This window comes from Equus quagga, chromosome 12 (genome assembly GCF_021613505.1).
Source record: "Equus quagga isolate Etosha38 chromosome 12, UCLA_HA_Equagga_1.0, whole genome shotgun sequence".
Lineage (NCBI taxonomy): Eukaryota > Metazoa > Chordata > Mammalia > Perissodactyla > Equidae > Equus > Equus quagga.
In genome coordinates this window covers 111,175,403-111,193,019 of record NC_060278.1, presented here as the reverse complement: position 1 = coordinate 111,193,019, position 17,617 = coordinate 111,175,403, and the positions used below count along the sequence as shown (strand labels likewise).

Here is a 17,617-nt window from a genome sequence, read left to right as displayed (position 1 = left end):
CCCCTGTGTGCAGGCCTGGGGGCCCCTGTGTGCAGGCCTGGGGGCCCTGGGAGGAGCCGGCTGGGAGGTCCTGGTCTGTACCACTTGGTGGGACTGCGGCTGATTGAGGGTGCGCTCTGGGAGAGAACATTTGCCCCAAATTTGAGGGGCTTCTGTGAGCAGCCAGAGCTGCCCTGTGGGGAGTCCAGGTCCTGGGGATACTGAGTCACAGGGAGGTCTGCCCCCAAGTGAGAGCAATTGCCACACAGCTGGACCCCAAATCCCTCCCTCTCGCCCTGCCAGAAACCAAACGCAAACACAGGCTGGCTTGCCTGAGGCCCAGGAGGCCCAATTAACCAAAATGCCAGGCTTCTGGCTAGGAAAAAGGTTTATCACCGAAAGGCAGACAGACGAGGAGATGGGAGTTGAATCTCAGATCCGCCTCCTCGAAGGGAAAAAGGCAGGGGTTTCTATCTGGGGTTCTAGGTAGGGGAGGGGCATGGGGCCTGGCTGTGGGCGCCTTCCCACTAGCCTGCGTTTGGCCCCGTGAGGCTGAGTCTTCTTTCGTCTTGACCGTGTGGACGTTGGTTTCCTGGGAAAGACACTCCCTCTCATGCTAAGGAGGGATGGAGAGACCTGGTTAGTTCTGAACAGCTGCTGGTTATGCTGAGGATGCACAGCTGCCGTCAGCAGCACTCGCCTCGAGGTTCTTGCTCTCTTCTCCCCCAGAGAAGCTTTTAACTTTTTCACCCTTGGCTTCAGTCCCCGCTGTCTCAGGGTCTTTTCTCAATCTTGGGGAGTGGGGGCAAAGACTAGGGTCAGAGGAAGGGACTGCTCCAGCTTTATTTTAAATGCTTCTGGGTACCAGGTGGTGGGGCGAGGATGATGTACGTGACTAATGTTTCAGCCCTCTGATCAATGTCTTTGCAACAACACTTAAGCCCACGTTTTATGATTATGTACGTGACCGTACATATTAGGGAAATAGCCCAAATTTTACTATCCCCTCCATAATGGACCTCAGTCCTGGGGGAATCCAGGAGCCGAGGCCTGTGCACCAGTCGAGGTTGGCACCTGGAACTCAGGTGAAACCTGAGGTAGCCGAGAGGCCGCTGTCTAGAGCCCAGCAGGTGAGGTCAGCACCTGGGAGCCATTCACTACTTATCTTTAGGGGACCGTGTTCTGAACAGCAACTTGCGGTCTGTCGGGGGTTAATTTGTCTGTTCAGAGAAGTCAGTATCTAGAGTGTGAACCAGCCACGGTTTGGGTGATCCTGGTTGTGATGTACTGTTATGGCCTAGTTCCCATTCCCTGTGGCGTTTTTCCCTGTTTCTCGTCATCTAGTCAGTTTTGTTCTGCATCCTGAAGTGACTGGAAAGTCCCCCAGGGAGGAAGTGCACTTCGTGCGCGGGGTCCCCTCAGAGGTCCAGGATGGGCAGGTCCCCTCAGGGGTCCAGGGTGGGCAGGTCCCCTCAGGGGTCCAGGGTGGGCAGGTCCCCTCAGAGGTCCAGGGTGTGCAGGTCCCATCAGAGGTCCAGGATGCGCAGGGTCCCCTCAGAGGTCCAGGGTGGGCAGGTCCCTCAGAGGTCCAGGGTGCGCAGGTCCCCTCAAAGGTCCAGGGTGCACAGGTCTCCTCAGAGGTCCAGGGTGCGCAGGTCCCCTCAGGGGTCCAGGGTGGGACGGTCCCCTCAGAGGTCCAGGGTGGGATGGTCCCCTCAGAGGTCCAGGGTGCACAGGTGCCCTCAGAGGTCCAGGATGTGCAGGGTCCCCTCAGAGGTCCAGGGTGGGCAGGGGTCTGGCGCCTCTCAGCCCTCAGGCAGCACAGAGCCCTCTGAGGAACCCTGACCTGCTTGCCTACCAGAGTTAGCCACGTGTGTCCCTATACGTGCGTGGAGAGACCCTGTCTGGACACCAGCAGGTGCCCCTGGTGTTTACATGGACGTGTGGGCGTTGAGCATGTCCTTCCCAGTGGAGCTCCTTTCTGTGAGTTGAGACCATCAGACACATCTGGGTTCCTTGGGTTCACAGTTTGAGAACTGCTATCTCAGGGGCAACAGCTGCGAAGATGGAGCGAGAGGCAGAGGCCCCGGGAAAGTGAAGGATTCCTCGTCGTTCTTGGTTGCTGTTTTCATCTTTGTTCAGAAGTTCGCACGTTCCAGTGCAGGATGGGTCTTGGGCCTTTGGGAGTTTCCTGGGGAGTGCTGGCCATGCACAGAGGCTCCCTGAGGAGCTGCCCACAGCGCCACGTCCGCTCGGCCAGGGCTCCAGCTCTGCGGGTTCTCCTGAGCTGGGGTTGCACTGCCTGTGGCTGTCCCTCTACGTCCCGGTGCTCCCGCCCCCCTCCTTGGCTTCCCTCCAGGTGGAGGCACCGCTGCCTCCTGGGTAAACCGAGGCCGGATTCCAATAGGCAGCTGGCTGGGCTCTGTGAAACCTCGGTGATTGGTTTGTGAAACCGAACTGCACATTTTTCCTCCCTAAAATGTGTGCTTTCCGGAATCCTGTCCATCTAGAACAAGCCTTTGCAAAGTCTTAGCCCATGTATTATTTTTTTGTTGGCATGAATATAGCAAAAAATAATACATCTTTTAAAAGACGTGGCCCTGAACTCTGACTCTGGAAGGAAAAGGTATTTTTGGAGAGAGAAAACAGGGAGTTTTCTCTCTCCAAAAATAGGGGACTGTTTTCTTTTCCAGGCCGGCGGAAGACTTTACGTGCAGCCTGTCCTTGCTCGGCTGCTGGACCCCGAGCCCAGAACTACCCTGGGGTGGTCATGGTGCCTCAGTTTACCTGCGCTGTCTGCCCCCGCCTGGGCCCCCGGGACTAACTGTGCTCTCCTCGTTTCCAGTAAAGGCAGACCGTGCAGAGAGTCCCTGTGTGGATGCTGTCCTGGACACTCTAGGTACCGCGGACGCGCCGCACGGACCGACCATTGCTGCACGGCTCTTCCTACCCTGCCCGCTCCTCACACCCTCTGCTTATTAGAGGTTCTAGATGAGCGAGGGGGGGCTGGTGCCCCCCCGCCCCAGGCCCAATTCTGATTGGCAGCTCGGCCTCCGCGGGCCCCCATGGTGGAGCGCTAGGCTCCAGCCGATTCCATATGACCTCCTGGGAGACGGCGGTCGCGGGGCGCCAACGCCTGTCTTTCTCCAACAGCCCGACAGTGCCCTGCTCTGAGCAGGAGGGCGGCCACGGGCACTGAGACCCAGAAAGGGCGCCGGCGCCTCCTGGGGTCCTAACGGCCTTTTCTCAGGGGCTCGTCAATCTAGCACCTCTATTATGCACCTGAGGACGGCCACTCCCTAACCTGCCGCCTCACCTGTGGAGGCAGCTCGCCCTGTGTGTGCCGGGCTCCCCGAGGCCCTGACACCCGGACACACCAGAAAGCCAGGGTCCACCGCTCCCCGTCTCATGTGCAGGCTGGTTTAGGGCAGACTGGAGACTGGAGGATGGGAGGCTGCCCCAGCCCTCCGTGCTGCGGGCTGCTCACTGCTCCTTTCCTCTCTCCTGTCCACTGTCTGCTGTTGGGTGCGTGGAAGCATCTGTCCTCCTGCTTGCTCTGGTGTCCCCACATCGCCCTCCTGCCCGCCTCCCTCCCTGACCGGTGCAGCTCTGCAACGTGTTGGCAGCTGTGCTCACCTGTCACCGTGTGCATGCGTTGGTGCTGGCCCTGGAAGTGGTGGTTCAGAGCAGTGGGCATGGGGTGGGGGCCATGCAACAGGATCAGGGCCCCGGGGCAGCATGCTTATGCGTCTGCATCCGTGCATGCTGCGAATCCTTCTCCAGCCCAGAGGGGCTCCAAGGGTTGCCTCCCCAACCCTCCACGCTGCCTGTGTGTCCCAGAGGTCAGCGCTTGTGGGGAGACTGTTGCAGCCCTAGTAGGGAAGATTTTGGGCCCTGGCAGAAGCTGTCTTGCTTGCCCAGAGCTTGTGTCCAGGGTGCTTCTGGCCAGACTGGTCCCTTGGGTCAGGGGCTATGGTCAGGCTTCTTAGGGACCAGAAGGGCTGGAGGTGCCCACGGCCAGGCCAGGAGCCCAGGCCAGGTTTGGCCCTGCTGTGCGCAAGTCCCACCAATGTCACTTTATCCTCCCCACTCTCCCTGGGCGTCTGTGGTCCGGCCGTGGACCAGGCAGACCTCTCCTTGGATGCTGGCTCCTGCGCCGCTGAGCTGGGCCCTAGCCATGCAGACTGGAGAGCAGCCAGTCTCAGCTGGGGCTTCCCACTCACCCCGTCCCTGTTTACGGCTGGCCCCACGTGTTTGGAGTTTCATCCTGGGGAGCTGGCAGGCAGGGGAGGAGAGGCTGGGCCTTGGCTTTCTCCCCTAGACCCTCCTGAAGCTGCTCTCCTGGCCCTGTGTAAACGCCAGTGCTCAGAGGCCACAGGCTACCTCTCAACAGGGGACTCTGGCCGCGGGCTGTCTCCGGCAGGCAGGTGGCTGGAGCCCCTCCACACATTTGCTCCTGCCCTTGCCTTACAAGATGAGGGAGGGGCCTCTTGACACCTGCGGGACCACCCAGCCATCTGGGCACCCCGAGTGAGCCAGGTCCAGTGTAGCTGGGTGGGCTGTGAGCCTGTGGGCCCTGAGCTGTGACAGCGAGGTCCAGGGGTCCCCACCGTGGGCTTGTCCAGCAGGGCGCCTCTCCCTGGCCTGCCCTTTGGAGAGCTGGGCACCGTGGGGCCAGGCCAAGGCCAAGGCCAAGGAAGGCTCCTCCCTCGTGTCCTGGGGGCCCTTGTGCTGCACGGGGCAGCAGGTCCAGTGGGGACGCCCAGCTCTCCAGGCCAAGCGGGCCGTTGCTTCTCGTGGTCTCCTTGGACCAGCTGGTGGTCTCTGTTGAGACGGGAACAAAGGAGAAGGTCATCTGGACAGAGGCCCCCGTGGCGCCTGGCTCCGGGTGTCCCTTGGCCTCACCTGCCCATCGTGGCCTCATTCTGGGTGTAGTGGTTATAGTCTCACAGGATAAGGGCTGCCTGAGTGGGCTCCAGGCCTCCGGCTGTTTGCCCAGGGGCTCTTTTCTTCCTTTTCTTCCTGTCCTGCAGAGACCCGTGAACAAGCACATATGGTCTCAGCTGCCCGGGGCCTGGGGAGGGGGTGCTAACCCGGCCGCAGTGCCCAGGCTGGGTGGGCTGGGCTGTGAGCTTTCTCTCTTCTGTGGCTGTCATCTCTTGCTGTCTGACGGACGCGTCTCGGCTGTGGGTCTCCTCTGGGGCTGATGGAAGCGGCTGACCCAGGGGGGTTGCGGCGGGGGCGGACAGTGTCTGAGGGGTTAGCTGGCGGTGGTGGCTTCCCAGTGACAGCAGAGGCCTTGCCAGGCCCCCGGAAGGCTTGTCACAGCCCCGTGGGCAGCGAGCGGCCTGCTCAGAACTCATTTGGGGAGGTTCTATGGCTCCTGCGTGTGGCTGGGTGTGAGCAGGTCACAGGTCACAAGAGTCCCACTCTCCTCTCTTGGGCAGATGGTGGGAACTGCCCAGTGGGAGGAAGTGAGTGGCCGCCTGGCCCTGCAAGCCGCAGGCAGCTCCGGACCACAGGGCCATCATGTCTCTTGGTCACTGCCCAGAGGTGCGAGAGCCGGGCAGACCGGGTGCCAGGCCCATCTCTAGGGTTACTGAGAGACAAGGAACAGGGACGCCCGAGGACCCCCACAGGGCTATGGCTGGCCAGCCATGATCACTTCCTTCCTGTGGCCTTGGTCCAGGGCTCGGGCATCAGGCCTGTTCAGCCGAGGCGGCCACCATGGAGGTGCATCTGCTTCATCCGCCCGGAGTGTGGACACCCAGCTCCTGGGCACTTCTCGGGGTGGCACCCGCACATCTCTGGGCAGAGGGGAGGTGGGGCGGGCCCAGGCGCCAAAACCAAGGGGAGGGCCCTTACCCTCCACAATGCTTCTCGTTTCCCCGCTGCTCTACCCACTCTGTCCCACCAGGCAGCTCCCCGGGGTGCTCTAGAGGGGCCCCCGCTCAGCTGCAGACCTTGCCCTTCCTGACCCTGGGGCCAGCGGTGGAGGGAGGAGGGCTGACCCCGGGGCTGGCATGGGGGTGGAGGGGCAGGCAGGAGACTGCTGGAGTGGCCGGGGCCCCCAGGAGGTGCCCAGGGAAAGGCCTCAGCCACGGGCACTTTGGGACCTGTCCTGCCCTGGAGTGTCACACGGAGAAGGAGGCTGGCAGGACAGCATGGAGAGGGCTCCGGAGCCTTTTGGTGGCAGCCAAAAGTAATTTAAGCGTCCACTGACCCCCTCCCCGGCCAGGCTGAGCCCCCGAGCTGCCCCGGGGAGCTGTGGTAGAGCTGAGCGTCCAGCGCCGTCCCTGCTCACCCAGCGTCGGGTCGTTTCCCTGGGTCCGCGTCCCCCTCCCGTCCACGGGGACGGCATCAGCCACGAGCAGACGAGGGGTGTGGGCGTTCTTCCGGAGTGACCTCTCTTGCTGTGTTTCTCTTGCTGTGTGTGTCCGTTTGTCCGTCTGTCTGTGGGTTCTCACGGAGCAGTCAGAAGGTCAGTTTGAAAGATCGTGTCTTCTCCAGCCCCCGAGGAGTGGCTGCCAAGGGGAAGGGGTCCCCGCAGGCCCAGACTGTCCGCCGGTCGCCCAGCGCTGACCAGAGCCTGGAGGACAGTCCGAGCAAGGTGCCCAAGAGCTGGAGCTTTGGGGACCGCAGCCGGGCGCGGCAGGCCTTCCGGATCAAGGGCGCCGCCTCACGGCAGAACTCAGAAGGTGGGTCAGCCTGTCACCCTCCTGAGTGGAGCACTTCCAGGGTCCTCCCTGGGCCCTGCGGCCTCTGAGCAGGGACCTCCGTCGTGGCCTCTTCTTTTATTGAGGTGACGTTCATGGAACGTGAAATTAATCCTCTTAAAGTGAACGACCCAGTGGCACCCAGTGATCCACAGTGACGTGCACCCACCACTCTCTGGTTCCAGACGTTTCATCACCCCAAAGGGCGCCCCGGCTTGGGAGCAGCTGCTCCCAGTCCCTGGCCAACGCAAGTTGCTCTGTGTCTGGATTTACCTGTTCTGGGCAGTTGGCACCTGGGGACTCACCCGGTGTTTGTCCCTCGTGTCTGGCTCTGCGTGCCCAGCACGGCGTTCTCCAGGTCCACCGCCCGCAGCACAGCGGTGCTCCACTCCTTGCCAGGGCTGAGTGATGTTCTGTTGTTGTTGTGTGTGGATGTATCACATTTGGTCTGTCCCTCGGTCCATTCACATTTTAAACCCTCAAAACAGCCGCTCCTTGCAGGCCGCAGGGGCGAGGAGCCAGCTGAGGAGGGCAGGATGGAGGGGTGGGTTTCTAAAGCAGAGTGGTCCTGGGGGGGTGCCCCAGGGAAGCACCAAGGGGTCCCTGACACCCTCTCTGACAAGCGTGCTGCAGGACCACAGGGCCGGGTCCCCTCTGTCCCCAGGGTGGCCTGTCCCCTCACAGGCTGTGTCTCCTTCCACCCAGAAGCAAGTCTCCCTGGGGAGGACATTGTGGATGACAACAAGAGCTGTAACTGCGAGTTTGTGACCGAGGACCTGACCCCGGGCCTCAAAGTCAGCATCCGGGCTGTGTGGTGAGGGACCCCGGGGCACCTGGGGTGAGACCCAGAAAGGGGCGTGTCCACCCCTCCCTGGGATGCCAGGCCTCTGGGGGGTTGGTGTGTGGGCGCAGACTCTGGTGGGACGGCTGACATCCTGCAGTCCCGGCTTCTTGTGGCTGGTAAGCAGCTCGTGTCACCTGCCCGTCCCGGGTGCAGAGCCCCAGAGCTGTTAGCAGACGGCCAGGAGCCACCCCCACCCAGGGGGGTCCTGGGTGGACAAGGGTCTGTCTGCGCAGCCGGGCCCGAGTGGCTGGTGGCCACGGCAGGTGGGTGGCCCAGACAACTGGTGGACGCTCTCGGAGATGCCGGGAGGCCTCAGGCAGGCAGATGTTGGGTTGGGGTTGGAGTGCAGCCTGCGGTGGGCACCGGCCTGCGGCTCACCGCCCTCTGCACGTCCCCTCTCAGTGTGATGCGGTTCCTGGTGTCGAAGCGGAAGTTCAAGGAGAGCCTGCGGCCCTACGACGTGATGGACGTGATCGAGCAGTACTCGGCCGGCCACCTGGACATGCTGTCGCGCATCAAAAACCTGCAGTCCAGGCAAGAGCCCCTCCCCTGCCTGCCCAGCCCTGGGGCGTGGCGGCCAGGCCGTCCTGGCACGAGTCAGGGAGTGTCCGTCAGGGGCCAGTGCGAGAGGAGTGCAGTGCAGGAGCCCACACACGCCCTGCCCGAAGTGGGGTGGTGGGCAGGGCTGCAGGGGGTGTGGTGGCTGGCCCTGCCTGCTGCCACCTCCGGGCCCTTCCTCTCTGGCCCCACGACAATCCCACAGGGGCTTTCTGCCATGTCCTCGTGTGGTCTGTCTGTTTCTAACATTTCTGTTGTCTCTTCCTTCTCTCCCCTCCTGCCCACACTGTGATGGTCAAGCATGTATGTGTGCACACATGTATGTGCACGCACATGCATGTAAACACGTGTGTGAATGCACATGTGCACTCATGTACAGGTCTTTGCACACGTAAAAGTGCATGCATGTGTGTACACACTTGTATGTGTACAAGAGCAATGTGCACACATGTGCACACACATGTTATGCATGTGTGTGGGTGTGTCTCTTTGTGTTGTCCTGTGTATGCAGTATGTCCGTGTGTGTGTGCACAGGTGTGTGTGTGTGCTGGGAACAGAGTAGTTCTATTGAAAGATGAAGCTGTAGGGTTTCGTGGGTCCATCAGGCAGCAGTTACTCCACTTGGCACCTCATCTTCCAGCACAGAGGGGCTTGTCCACCCTCCCCGCCTCACATGTGATTCTCACATCCCGGGTAGGAAGCGGAGCTGGGGTGTGTCTGAGGCGTGGCAATAGCAGGACATACGCTGACTCCACTGTCTCCGGCCCCATGTGTGTAAGGACTGACTGGCTTGCTCACCCCAGCAGTCACCTGTGTGTGTGCATACACAGACCAAGCACAGGCCCAGGACACACATGAGCACACCCATGTACAGGTGTGTACAGGCATGTGCACACAGACCGCGTCCACTCCCGTCTGCACACGTGTGCTGGCATGAGCGTGCACACACATAAGCATACGTTTAGCCTCCTGCCTGCATACGTATACCCTGTAAGTCCATGCACACACATGCACACCAAGGACACCTGTGCTCACAGGCTCATACCCTCTACCACAAACAAACATGTGCACACACGTGTTGGCGGTGCCTGTACGGAGGCCATGGGCTGTCGTGGTGGGTCTCTCCTGAAGTGGGTCGCATGCTCTGCCAGTCAGAGCTCCTCCCTTGCGCAGGGCCTCCAATGAGGCTGCCACAGGTGGGAGGTTCTGGATGGTCAGGGACAATCCTGGGGTCAGCCCAGCTCCCAGCGCCCTGGCAGGAGCCAAGTCCTCAGTCAGGGGAGGTCGGCATGCCCACCTTGGGGCACCTCCCCTGTCCTGCTCCAGGATGCCAGCAGAGGGGTCTCTCTGGGCCTTAAGCTGCTCTCATAGAGGGGTGCCAGGAAGCGACCCCTTCCTCTACACGGGCTCAGGCTGGGAGGCCCCTTGCTCAGTGTCCTCCCAGAGCGTTACTAGATCTGTGGGTCTGTGTGACAAACATGTGCAATTGTGCACATGATCAAACGTGTGAGAAAATGTGTGCGAGTGTGCAAATGTATGTGGGTGCACATGTGAGCAAACGTGTGTGCAGATGTGAGCAAACATGTGCCACTGTGCACAGACGTGTGAGTGGGCATGTGTGGGAGCAAACATGAGTGTTCGTGTGTGTGCAGGTGTGAGTCCACGTGAGAGCATGTGCATCTCGCCTGTGTACACGTGTGCATGTACCCACGTGAACAAACGTGTGGGTGTGTGAGAGACAGTCCTATGTCTCGACTACTGGACCTGTTTCCACGTCTCTCACTACAGCTTTCTGTTCACCAGGCTCTTCTGTCCTAAATGTTCCCTTTTCCTTCCCTTTCTGTCTGGGAAAAAAAACACTCAACAACCCCAAGGAGCTGGGACGTTCTGTCCTAGCTGGCAAAGCCTTACTGTCGTTCCGAGCCGGCGCCCTGGTACTTTGCTGCCAGCCGCCCTGCGTCCTGTGCACATGCATGCTCGCCTGGGCACACCTGGGGCACTTGGCTCCCGGTCGCTCACTTGAAGACAGGAAAGCCTGGGCACAGCCAAGGTCACACGAGCGTGGCGTCCACTGCGTTCTGTTTTGAGCGGAACATGTTTGTGGGAAGTGTCACTGTGTTACCGTAAGCTGAGTGGTTCCTTCTGTTTCTGCCAGTTTCCAGCCGACTCCCCTTTCGTGTTGCTTCACGATGCATTTGCTGGTGTCTCTTTTCTTGTTTACTCGCCAGGATAGATATGATTGTGGGCCCCCCACCCCCTTCAACTCCCCGGCACAAGAAGTACCCCACCAAAGGACCCACGGCCCCTCCGAGAGAGTCACCCCAGTACTCACCTAGGTCAGGATGCCAACCCTCCCCTCCTTGTCTCTGTGGAATGGCCAGCCCCCTTCGCTCCAGGCCACATGACGGCAGCTCCCGCACTGCTCTTCCGATGGACGGAGGGGACGTCTCTGTCCCTGACTAAGCAACACTGGGGGGAGGCCGTCCCTGCAGCCCTGGGTGGGCTGTGTCAGGTGCCCTTGAGCTGCTCCTCTGATGGGGTCCTGGGGAAGCTTTCTGTGGGGGATCCTGTCTGGACATCCTGCATGATGCCCGCCTGGCGGGGGGCTCCCTGGGCAGGAGCAGAGGGCAGCCCCCGGAGGACAGATGCCTTCAGACTGCAGGGAGGGCCTGTGGGCCCAGGGCCGTCGGTGGCTCTGCCCCGGCACCGACTCAGAACCCCAGCACCCGCCTGCTGGTGGGGTCAAGCTGGGCTGCTATGTGGATCTCGGAGGTCCTGTCGCTTTTCTTGCCTTTAAACTCCTGTGAAGAACAAAGAGGAAAGTCCCTGCCAGGTTCTCAGCACCCAGTGGGTCTCCAAGGGTGTGTTTACTTTAGTCGCCATCATAGTTGGTGTCATTCATGAGGACGGCCCGGCCAAGGGGCAGGATGGGACGGGACAGTTAGGCAGTGATTGGCAGACACAGGCTCTTTGGGGACGGATTCAGACTTGGGAGCCTTCTTGCTTTCCAGGGGCTGGGCAGGTGATGGTTGCAACCCGCCCCACTCTGAGCTGGCCGGTGGGGATATGAAGGTGAGAGCAGACACACCCCAGCCATGCTGGCAGCTCAAGGACAGTGGGGCCCAGGGGCGCCCTGGAGGCCAGCAGGGATGCTGGAGCTGGGTGCGTGGAGCGGGGCCCAAGCTGCCCAGTGGAGCGACTGGAGTGTCTGACCTGTACTCCCCAGGAGCCAAGGTTTCTGCACAGAGGCCAAGGGTCAATGTGCTGGGCGTCTCAACCCAGTGGCTCTCCCATGAGAAAGGAGTTCCCCCGGGAGCTCCAGACTCTGCCTCTGGCCCCCCGCCCCGAGGATGCTGAGCCTTGAGACTTAAGCCTATCTTTCTGGGCACTGCTGCAGGGGATGGTGGCTGGGCCGTGAGCTGGGAAGACCCTGCCAGCCCTGGGAGCCCCCAAGACCCCCCGGAGCACTGCAGCCACAGGACACGTGGATTCACTCAGAAACGGGGCTGGAAGGACAGTCTGCGCACTTGGGGGTTAAGCCCGACTCCTTAGCCTGAGGCCTAGGGGAGGGGGTGGCACAGGCTCTTGGAGGACCCTCTCCCAGCCCCCCATCAGCAGCAGCCCTTGGCTAAGGCTCCCAGTGGGACCGGCCGGGCAGGCGACCCGTCATGTGGCAGGGGTGAAGGCGCTGAGCACCTGTGTCTGGACTGTGTGGACACTTGGACACACCAGAGAACCCGTCTCCCTCCCCACGTCCTACTGCGTCTGCTTGGAGCCCAGGCCCAGCCCCTCCCGCCCTCCCGGCCCCTGTGCATGAGTCCAGCATGGAGCCCAGTGGAGCATGAGGAGGCTGCACCGTGGCTGACGCGAGCCTGACCCTTCTGCTTTATGCGACAGAGAGAAAGGTCACCCCTGAGGCCCCCGTCAGAGGCAGGCAGGGTGGCCCTGTGGGTGAGGAAGGAAGCCCGGCTGGCTCAGGTGGCGCCTGCTGGGCCGTGGGAGCTGGCAGCCTCCTACACTCCCACACGCACGTGAGAAGTGCGTTTCGTGCTCAAAGCTCCAGGTCGGAGATGGGGTGGGGCTGTGTGGCCTCTGCCCGGCCCCTCCTGCTCAGCCGACTGGCTCCAGTGTCGTCTGCCCCGCAGGTCTGGAGCAGCTGGCCCAGCAGCTTGCAGACAGTGGGGCCTTTGTTTCCGAGTGAGTGTCCACAAATGTGCTGCTCACCAGCTCGGAGCACTGGGAGCCCACATGGCTCCTGCAGCCCCTTCCAAGCCCCTTGGTGCCCTTCCTGTTCAGCATGGGGATCAGGGGACGCTGTGCTCCCCGAAGGAAGACCCTTCCCCTCTTGTTGGCCTTCGTGACCCATGGCCTCGTTTGAGATCAGCTCAGCTGCTTCTGCATTCCACACATGCACGGTACACACATGCACACAGTAAGCACACACGTGCCACAGCACACATTTCACACGTGCACACAAATGCACACACATGCACACTGGCAGAAACGTGCACACGAGCACACAAGCCACTCTCTGGTTGGCAGTGCTCTGTCTCCCCTCCTTTGGTCGTGCGTTGGTTTCCTGTGTTGGTCTGTTTCCGGCCCCCTCCCCGTCCTGGTGCATGGAGCCCGAACTCTCACTGCCTCCCTGCTTCTGTTGTTCCCGCCGCAGACATTGAGCTCCGTCCCCACCAGACCCCAGTCGGGCCTCGGCCTCGGTGGCACATTATGTAGGAGTAAAGCTTGGGCTGGGGCAGGGCACGGGCGCAGGGGGGCTGAGGGGTGAGTGGCCCCAAGCCCCTTCTCTTTACTCCTCACTAATGTGCAGCCCACTGGAACGGAATGGACGGGACAGGCCCCGAGGGGGTCAGAGCACAGGGCGGCTACTGGCGCCTGGCATCCATCTGTCCTGGCACCCCGCTGCCCCCTGGTCAGCTCTGGGCTCAGCCTGGAGCCTGGATCTGGGGGAGCTGTGGCCTGGCCCAGGAGGAGAGGGCCATGGGCTCCATGGCACTCACCTGAACTCATGCCGGGGGGTGGGTCTCTTCCCGGCAGAGTGGACCAGATTGTGGGCCGGGGCCCAGCGATAACGGACAAGGACCGCACCAAGGGCCCGGCCGAGGCGGAGCTGCCGGAGGACCCGAGCATGATGGGACGGCTGGGGAAGGTGGAGAAGCAGGTGGGAGAGGCTGCGGGGAGGGACCGCCCCCGCCCTGGTAGCCTGGGGGCGTCTGGGCTGGATGCTGTGGGGGTCCTCAAGCTTTGGTGGCATGAGGCCCATCAGGGCTGAGGGCTGCCGCAGGGCACTGCGTACTCTCGGCCCAGCGGGTAGTCCTCTGTTGCAGCCGGCTGGCCTTGCCCCCACCAGCCTCTTTGCCTGACTCTCGCTGCTCTCCTGGGAGCGAGTCCTCAGGAAGCACGCACAAGAACTTTGTCCCGGGATTCATCTCTGGGAGCCAGGGAAGGATGGCGGGGTCCTTCCCTCTGTAGAGTTTGCTCTAAGGGTGGACCCACCGCGGCAGCAGGGCCGCCCAGACAAGCAGGAGACTCCAGGGCCACATGGGAGGGTGGAGTCACAGCCCGGGCTGCTGTGGGTCCGCCTCCTGATACCTCTCCACCTCAGGGAGCAGCCTGGGTCCCCCCACCTCAGGGAACAGCTCAGGGTCCCCCCGCCTCAGGGAGCAGCCTGGGTCCCCCCACCTCAGGGAGCAGCTCAGGGTCCCCTACCTCAGGGAGCAGCCTGGGTCCCCCCACCTCTGGGAGCAGCTCAGGGTCCCCCACCTCCGGGGAGCAGCTCAGGGTCCCCCACCTCAGGGAGCAGCCTGGGTCCCCCCACCTCTGGGAGCAGCTCAGGGTGCAGCAGCTCCTCCTGCAGGTCTTGTCCATGGAGAAGAAGCTGGATTTCCTGGTGAACATATACATGCAGCGCATGGGCATCCCCCCAACGGAGACTGAGGCCTACTTCGGGGCCAAGGAGCCAGAGCCAGCCCCACCGTACCACAGCCCTGAGGACAGCCGGGAGCACGGCGACAGGAACGGCTGCATCCTGAAGCTCACTCGCTCCAGCAGCTCCACGGGCCAGAAGAACTTCTCGGCGCCCCCGGCTGCGCTCCCCGCCCAGTGCCCGCCCTCCACCTCCTGGCAGCAGTGCCACCCGCGCCAGGGCCACGGGGCCTCACCCGTGGGGGACCATGGCTCCCTGGTGCGCATCCCGCCACCACCCGCCCATGAGCGGTCTCTGTCCGCCTACAGCGGGGGCAACCGGGCCAGCACAGAGTTCCTGAGGCACGAGGACGCGCCGGCCTGCAGGTCCCACGAGGGCGCCCTGCGGGACAGCGACACGTCCATCTCCATCCCGTCCGTGGACCACGAGGAGCTGGAGCGCTCCTTCAGCGGCTTCAGCATCTCCCAGTCCAAGGAGAACCTGGATGCACTCAATAGCTGCTACGCGGCCGTGGCGCCCTGCGCCAAAGTCAGACCTTACATCGCGGAGGGCGAGTCGGACACAGACTCGGACCTCTGCACCCCGTGCGGGCCACCGCCACGCTCTGCCACGGGCGAGGGCCCCTTTGGCGATGTGGGCTGGGCCGGGCCCCGGAAATGAGGCCGCCCCCGGCCTCTCCCTGACTCTTGGCCTTCCGGGTTCGGAGCGGGACCCTGCAGGGCCTTTCTTAGAGTAATGCGGGTGGCGATGCAGAGCTGCAGCCGGTGGGGACAAGAGCTCTTTTCCAACAAGGGGCAGCTGAGCCAGCCCTACCCACTCTGCAGGCCGTCGGCCCAGGTGTGAGCCCGGGCTGGCGTGATGGCCAAGCACAGGCCCCTGGCTGCTGGGTGGAGGCGTGGGGTCAGGGAGCAGGGCCCAGGTGAGGGTGGCAGCAAGTGGCAGGGCTGTCTCATGAGGGATGGGTGGCCTTGAGGCCTGGTGGGGAGGGACCCAGGGCAGGCGGCTGCAGGAGGTGTGGCCGGCCCCTTGGGCGTGGCTTGCCTTTGTTCCTCCGTTCCTGCCCCCACCCCATCTGTCCTTTCTTCCCTCCTTCCGTCCGTCCGTCTGTGTGCACAGCTGAGGCAGTGCCTCCTTGCCTCTTGGGTGCCTGTCCAGAGAGCTGCCGGTCCGCGTCGTCTCCCTCCTCCCCCTGGGTTCCGAGTGTGCTGTGATAGGAGTGGGCCCCAAGTCCAGGACCCTGGCCTGGAGGCAGGGGCACCAGACCTGGAGACCACACCGCAGCACCAGGGACCCTTGACCCCCGGCCACTGCTCCGTAGATTTCTGGAAGGGGGCCCTTGGGGCGTCCCGGCCACAGGAGATCTGGGGGGGTCACCCCCGTGTCCTTTCTGCTCTGCCCTGGCTGGGTGCCCGTCACCAGGCCTCAGCCCCACTGTGAGAGAGACCCGCGTGCAGGGAGGGCTGCTGTGCAGCTGGGGGTGCCGCCCTGAGCCAGGCTCACGTTCCAGGGTCCTGGGGCCAGGTGGGCTTTGGGGAGCAGATTCACACGCCGTCCTTCCCTGGGGGGCCTTGCTTCACCTGTCGCCCGTCGGGGCGCTGACAGGACCCAGGGCTGGGCGGGGCCGTAACCGCTGAGGAAAGCCCCCGCAGCCGGCAAGGTCGGCAAGGCCCCTGCCATCTGGAGACAGAGGCCATCTGTCTTGGGGGGGCCTCTTTCCTGTCCCCACGGGAACTGACCACCCCCACCCTCTCCTCCACTGACCAGTCCCTTGGCTGTGACTCTTGGTGTCTTGGAGTCAGGGACACCCATTCTCGCCCTGGTCCCTGGGGAGCAGGTCCCCCCTCCCTCCTGTCGGCACCTTGGCCAGAGGAACCGCAGCTTCGAGCCGGGAGCCCAGCCCAAGAGGCAGAGGTGGGCTCCGTCTGGGCCCTCGGCAGTCAGTGTGTGGGGCGTCTGGTGTTGGGGGTGACAGAACTGCAGGCCTGGGTGCCTGGGGGCATGACCCCGCATGCGCCAGGGCTGGGCCCAGCTAAGCCCACCGCGTGGCTGCCTCCCCCAGAGCACCAGGTCCAGGGAGGGCTTCTGCCCCTCCTCGCAGTGCTCGTTCAAGTCCGTCCTGAGGCGGATAGCGTAGTCAGCAGGAGAGTCCGTCTTACCCTCTGGGAAGGACTGTGGAAGCCGTGTCTGAGGGTCGCTTGCCCTGGTGCACGGAGGTCTCTGGAGCTACGCCTGCCGTCCACGGCAGGGGCCAATGCTGCAGCCCCTGCGCCTGCCAGGACACTTGGGTCCCACCTTTGGGCATCTCCATGCTGGGGCTGCTGACCGGGCAGCTGGAGGGTGGGCTGGGTCCTGTGCCTTCCCGAGGTCAGTGCCCGGGGCGGGAGAGTGCCATCCATTCTCAGAGCTGCAGCAAGGGCACCCTTTCCTTCCAGCCTTGCAGTAGGGGTCAGGCATGGAAGGAGGCACCCAGAAGCCCTCGACTGACCCCCCACCCCGATATGTCTGCTCTGCACACTCTCTTGTTCTCAAAGGCAGAGTTTCTAAGGCCCTGGGCCCCATGGTAGTGAGAAAACTCCCTTCCAGTGTAGACACTGTGGCACTTGGCGTGGCTGGTGTGAAGTGGCCCAGGCAAATGGCCACTGCTGTTGCCACCTCCCTCTGGGTGAGGTCGGGGCTGGCGTCGGAGCCGCCTTCACCTTCCCGCCATAGGAGACGGAGACTCCAGCCACCAGCCCCCCTGACCAGCAGGGCCCCCCGAGCCAAACGTGTCCTCATCTGATGCCAGCCTCAGCCAGCTGCTCGCACAGCCCTGGGAGAGTTAGATCCCACTGCCAGCAACAGGGCACCCGTCTCTGCTAGATCTTGGCTGTCGTGGGCCCCAGGCCTTGGGAGGGGCCTTTTGCCCCTGAGGAGAGGTTTGTGTCCTTTGCCACGCGGCCCCTGTGCTGTGTGCCTGGTGGCAGGAGGAGCTGGCCTCAGACGTGCCTCCCATCCCCGGAGCTGCTGAGCCAGACGCAGGTGCTGAGAGCAAGAGCCTGGGGGTCTCTCTGGGTTGCAGTGGGAGGAACTGAGGCCAGACCATCGACATGCCCCCATGAGCAGGGGGAACGTGGGGTCTCCTCCAGCATCTCTGGTCCCCAGAAGAGAGAAGGCACGCATCTGTTTGGGGGTGGTTGGGGGTGCAGTTTGGGGAAATTACAGGGAGGGGCTCCCTCTCAGGACCTCCAGACCCAGGCCTGAGCAGCTCCTTACCCCTTGGTGCCCATCGGCTGCCTGGGCTCCCCACCTTCAGAGAAGTGTCACAGGGAAGGGGCTGGACGCTTCCATGGGAAGTCTCTGCACTCTCTTGGGTATGCATGTGTGACACAAGCGTGGCTGAGGGCAGCCCCTGCCCCGTGGCAAGTGCAGTGGACATTTCCCCAGACAAGTGCGTCTGTTAACTAGAGCGTGTGGTCCCTGCATGCCCACTTGTACACACCTGTTCTCACACACGCCTGTGTACACGTAGCACATGCACACTCACGCACACCCGCAGGCACACACACCACGCATATGCTTGCACACACAGGCACCACATGC

At 62.8% G+C, this 17,617-nt stretch overlaps 1 protein-coding gene across 1 annotated transcript in view; it reads left to right on the top strand.

Annotated features, from left to right (window-relative positions):
* Window positions 1-14,698, top strand: part of KCNQ2 (potassium voltage-gated channel subfamily Q member 2) — a 57,202-nt gene extending 42,504 nt beyond the window's left edge. The window contains exons 12-17 of the mRNA XM_046679613.1: window positions 6,454-6,677; window positions 7,401-7,509; window positions 7,942-8,073; window positions 10,326-10,433; window positions 13,150-13,273; window positions 13,970-14,698. Of these exons, the coding sequence (XP_046535569.1) occupies window positions 6,454-6,677; window positions 7,401-7,509; window positions 7,942-8,073; window positions 10,326-10,433; window positions 13,150-13,273; window positions 13,970-14,698 (1,426 nt within the window). The remainder of the gene's footprint in view (window positions 1-6,453; window positions 6,678-7,400; window positions 7,510-7,941; window positions 8,074-10,325; window positions 10,434-13,149; window positions 13,274-13,969) is intronic.
* The last annotated feature ends 2,919 nt before the right edge of the window (window positions 14,699-17,617 follow it).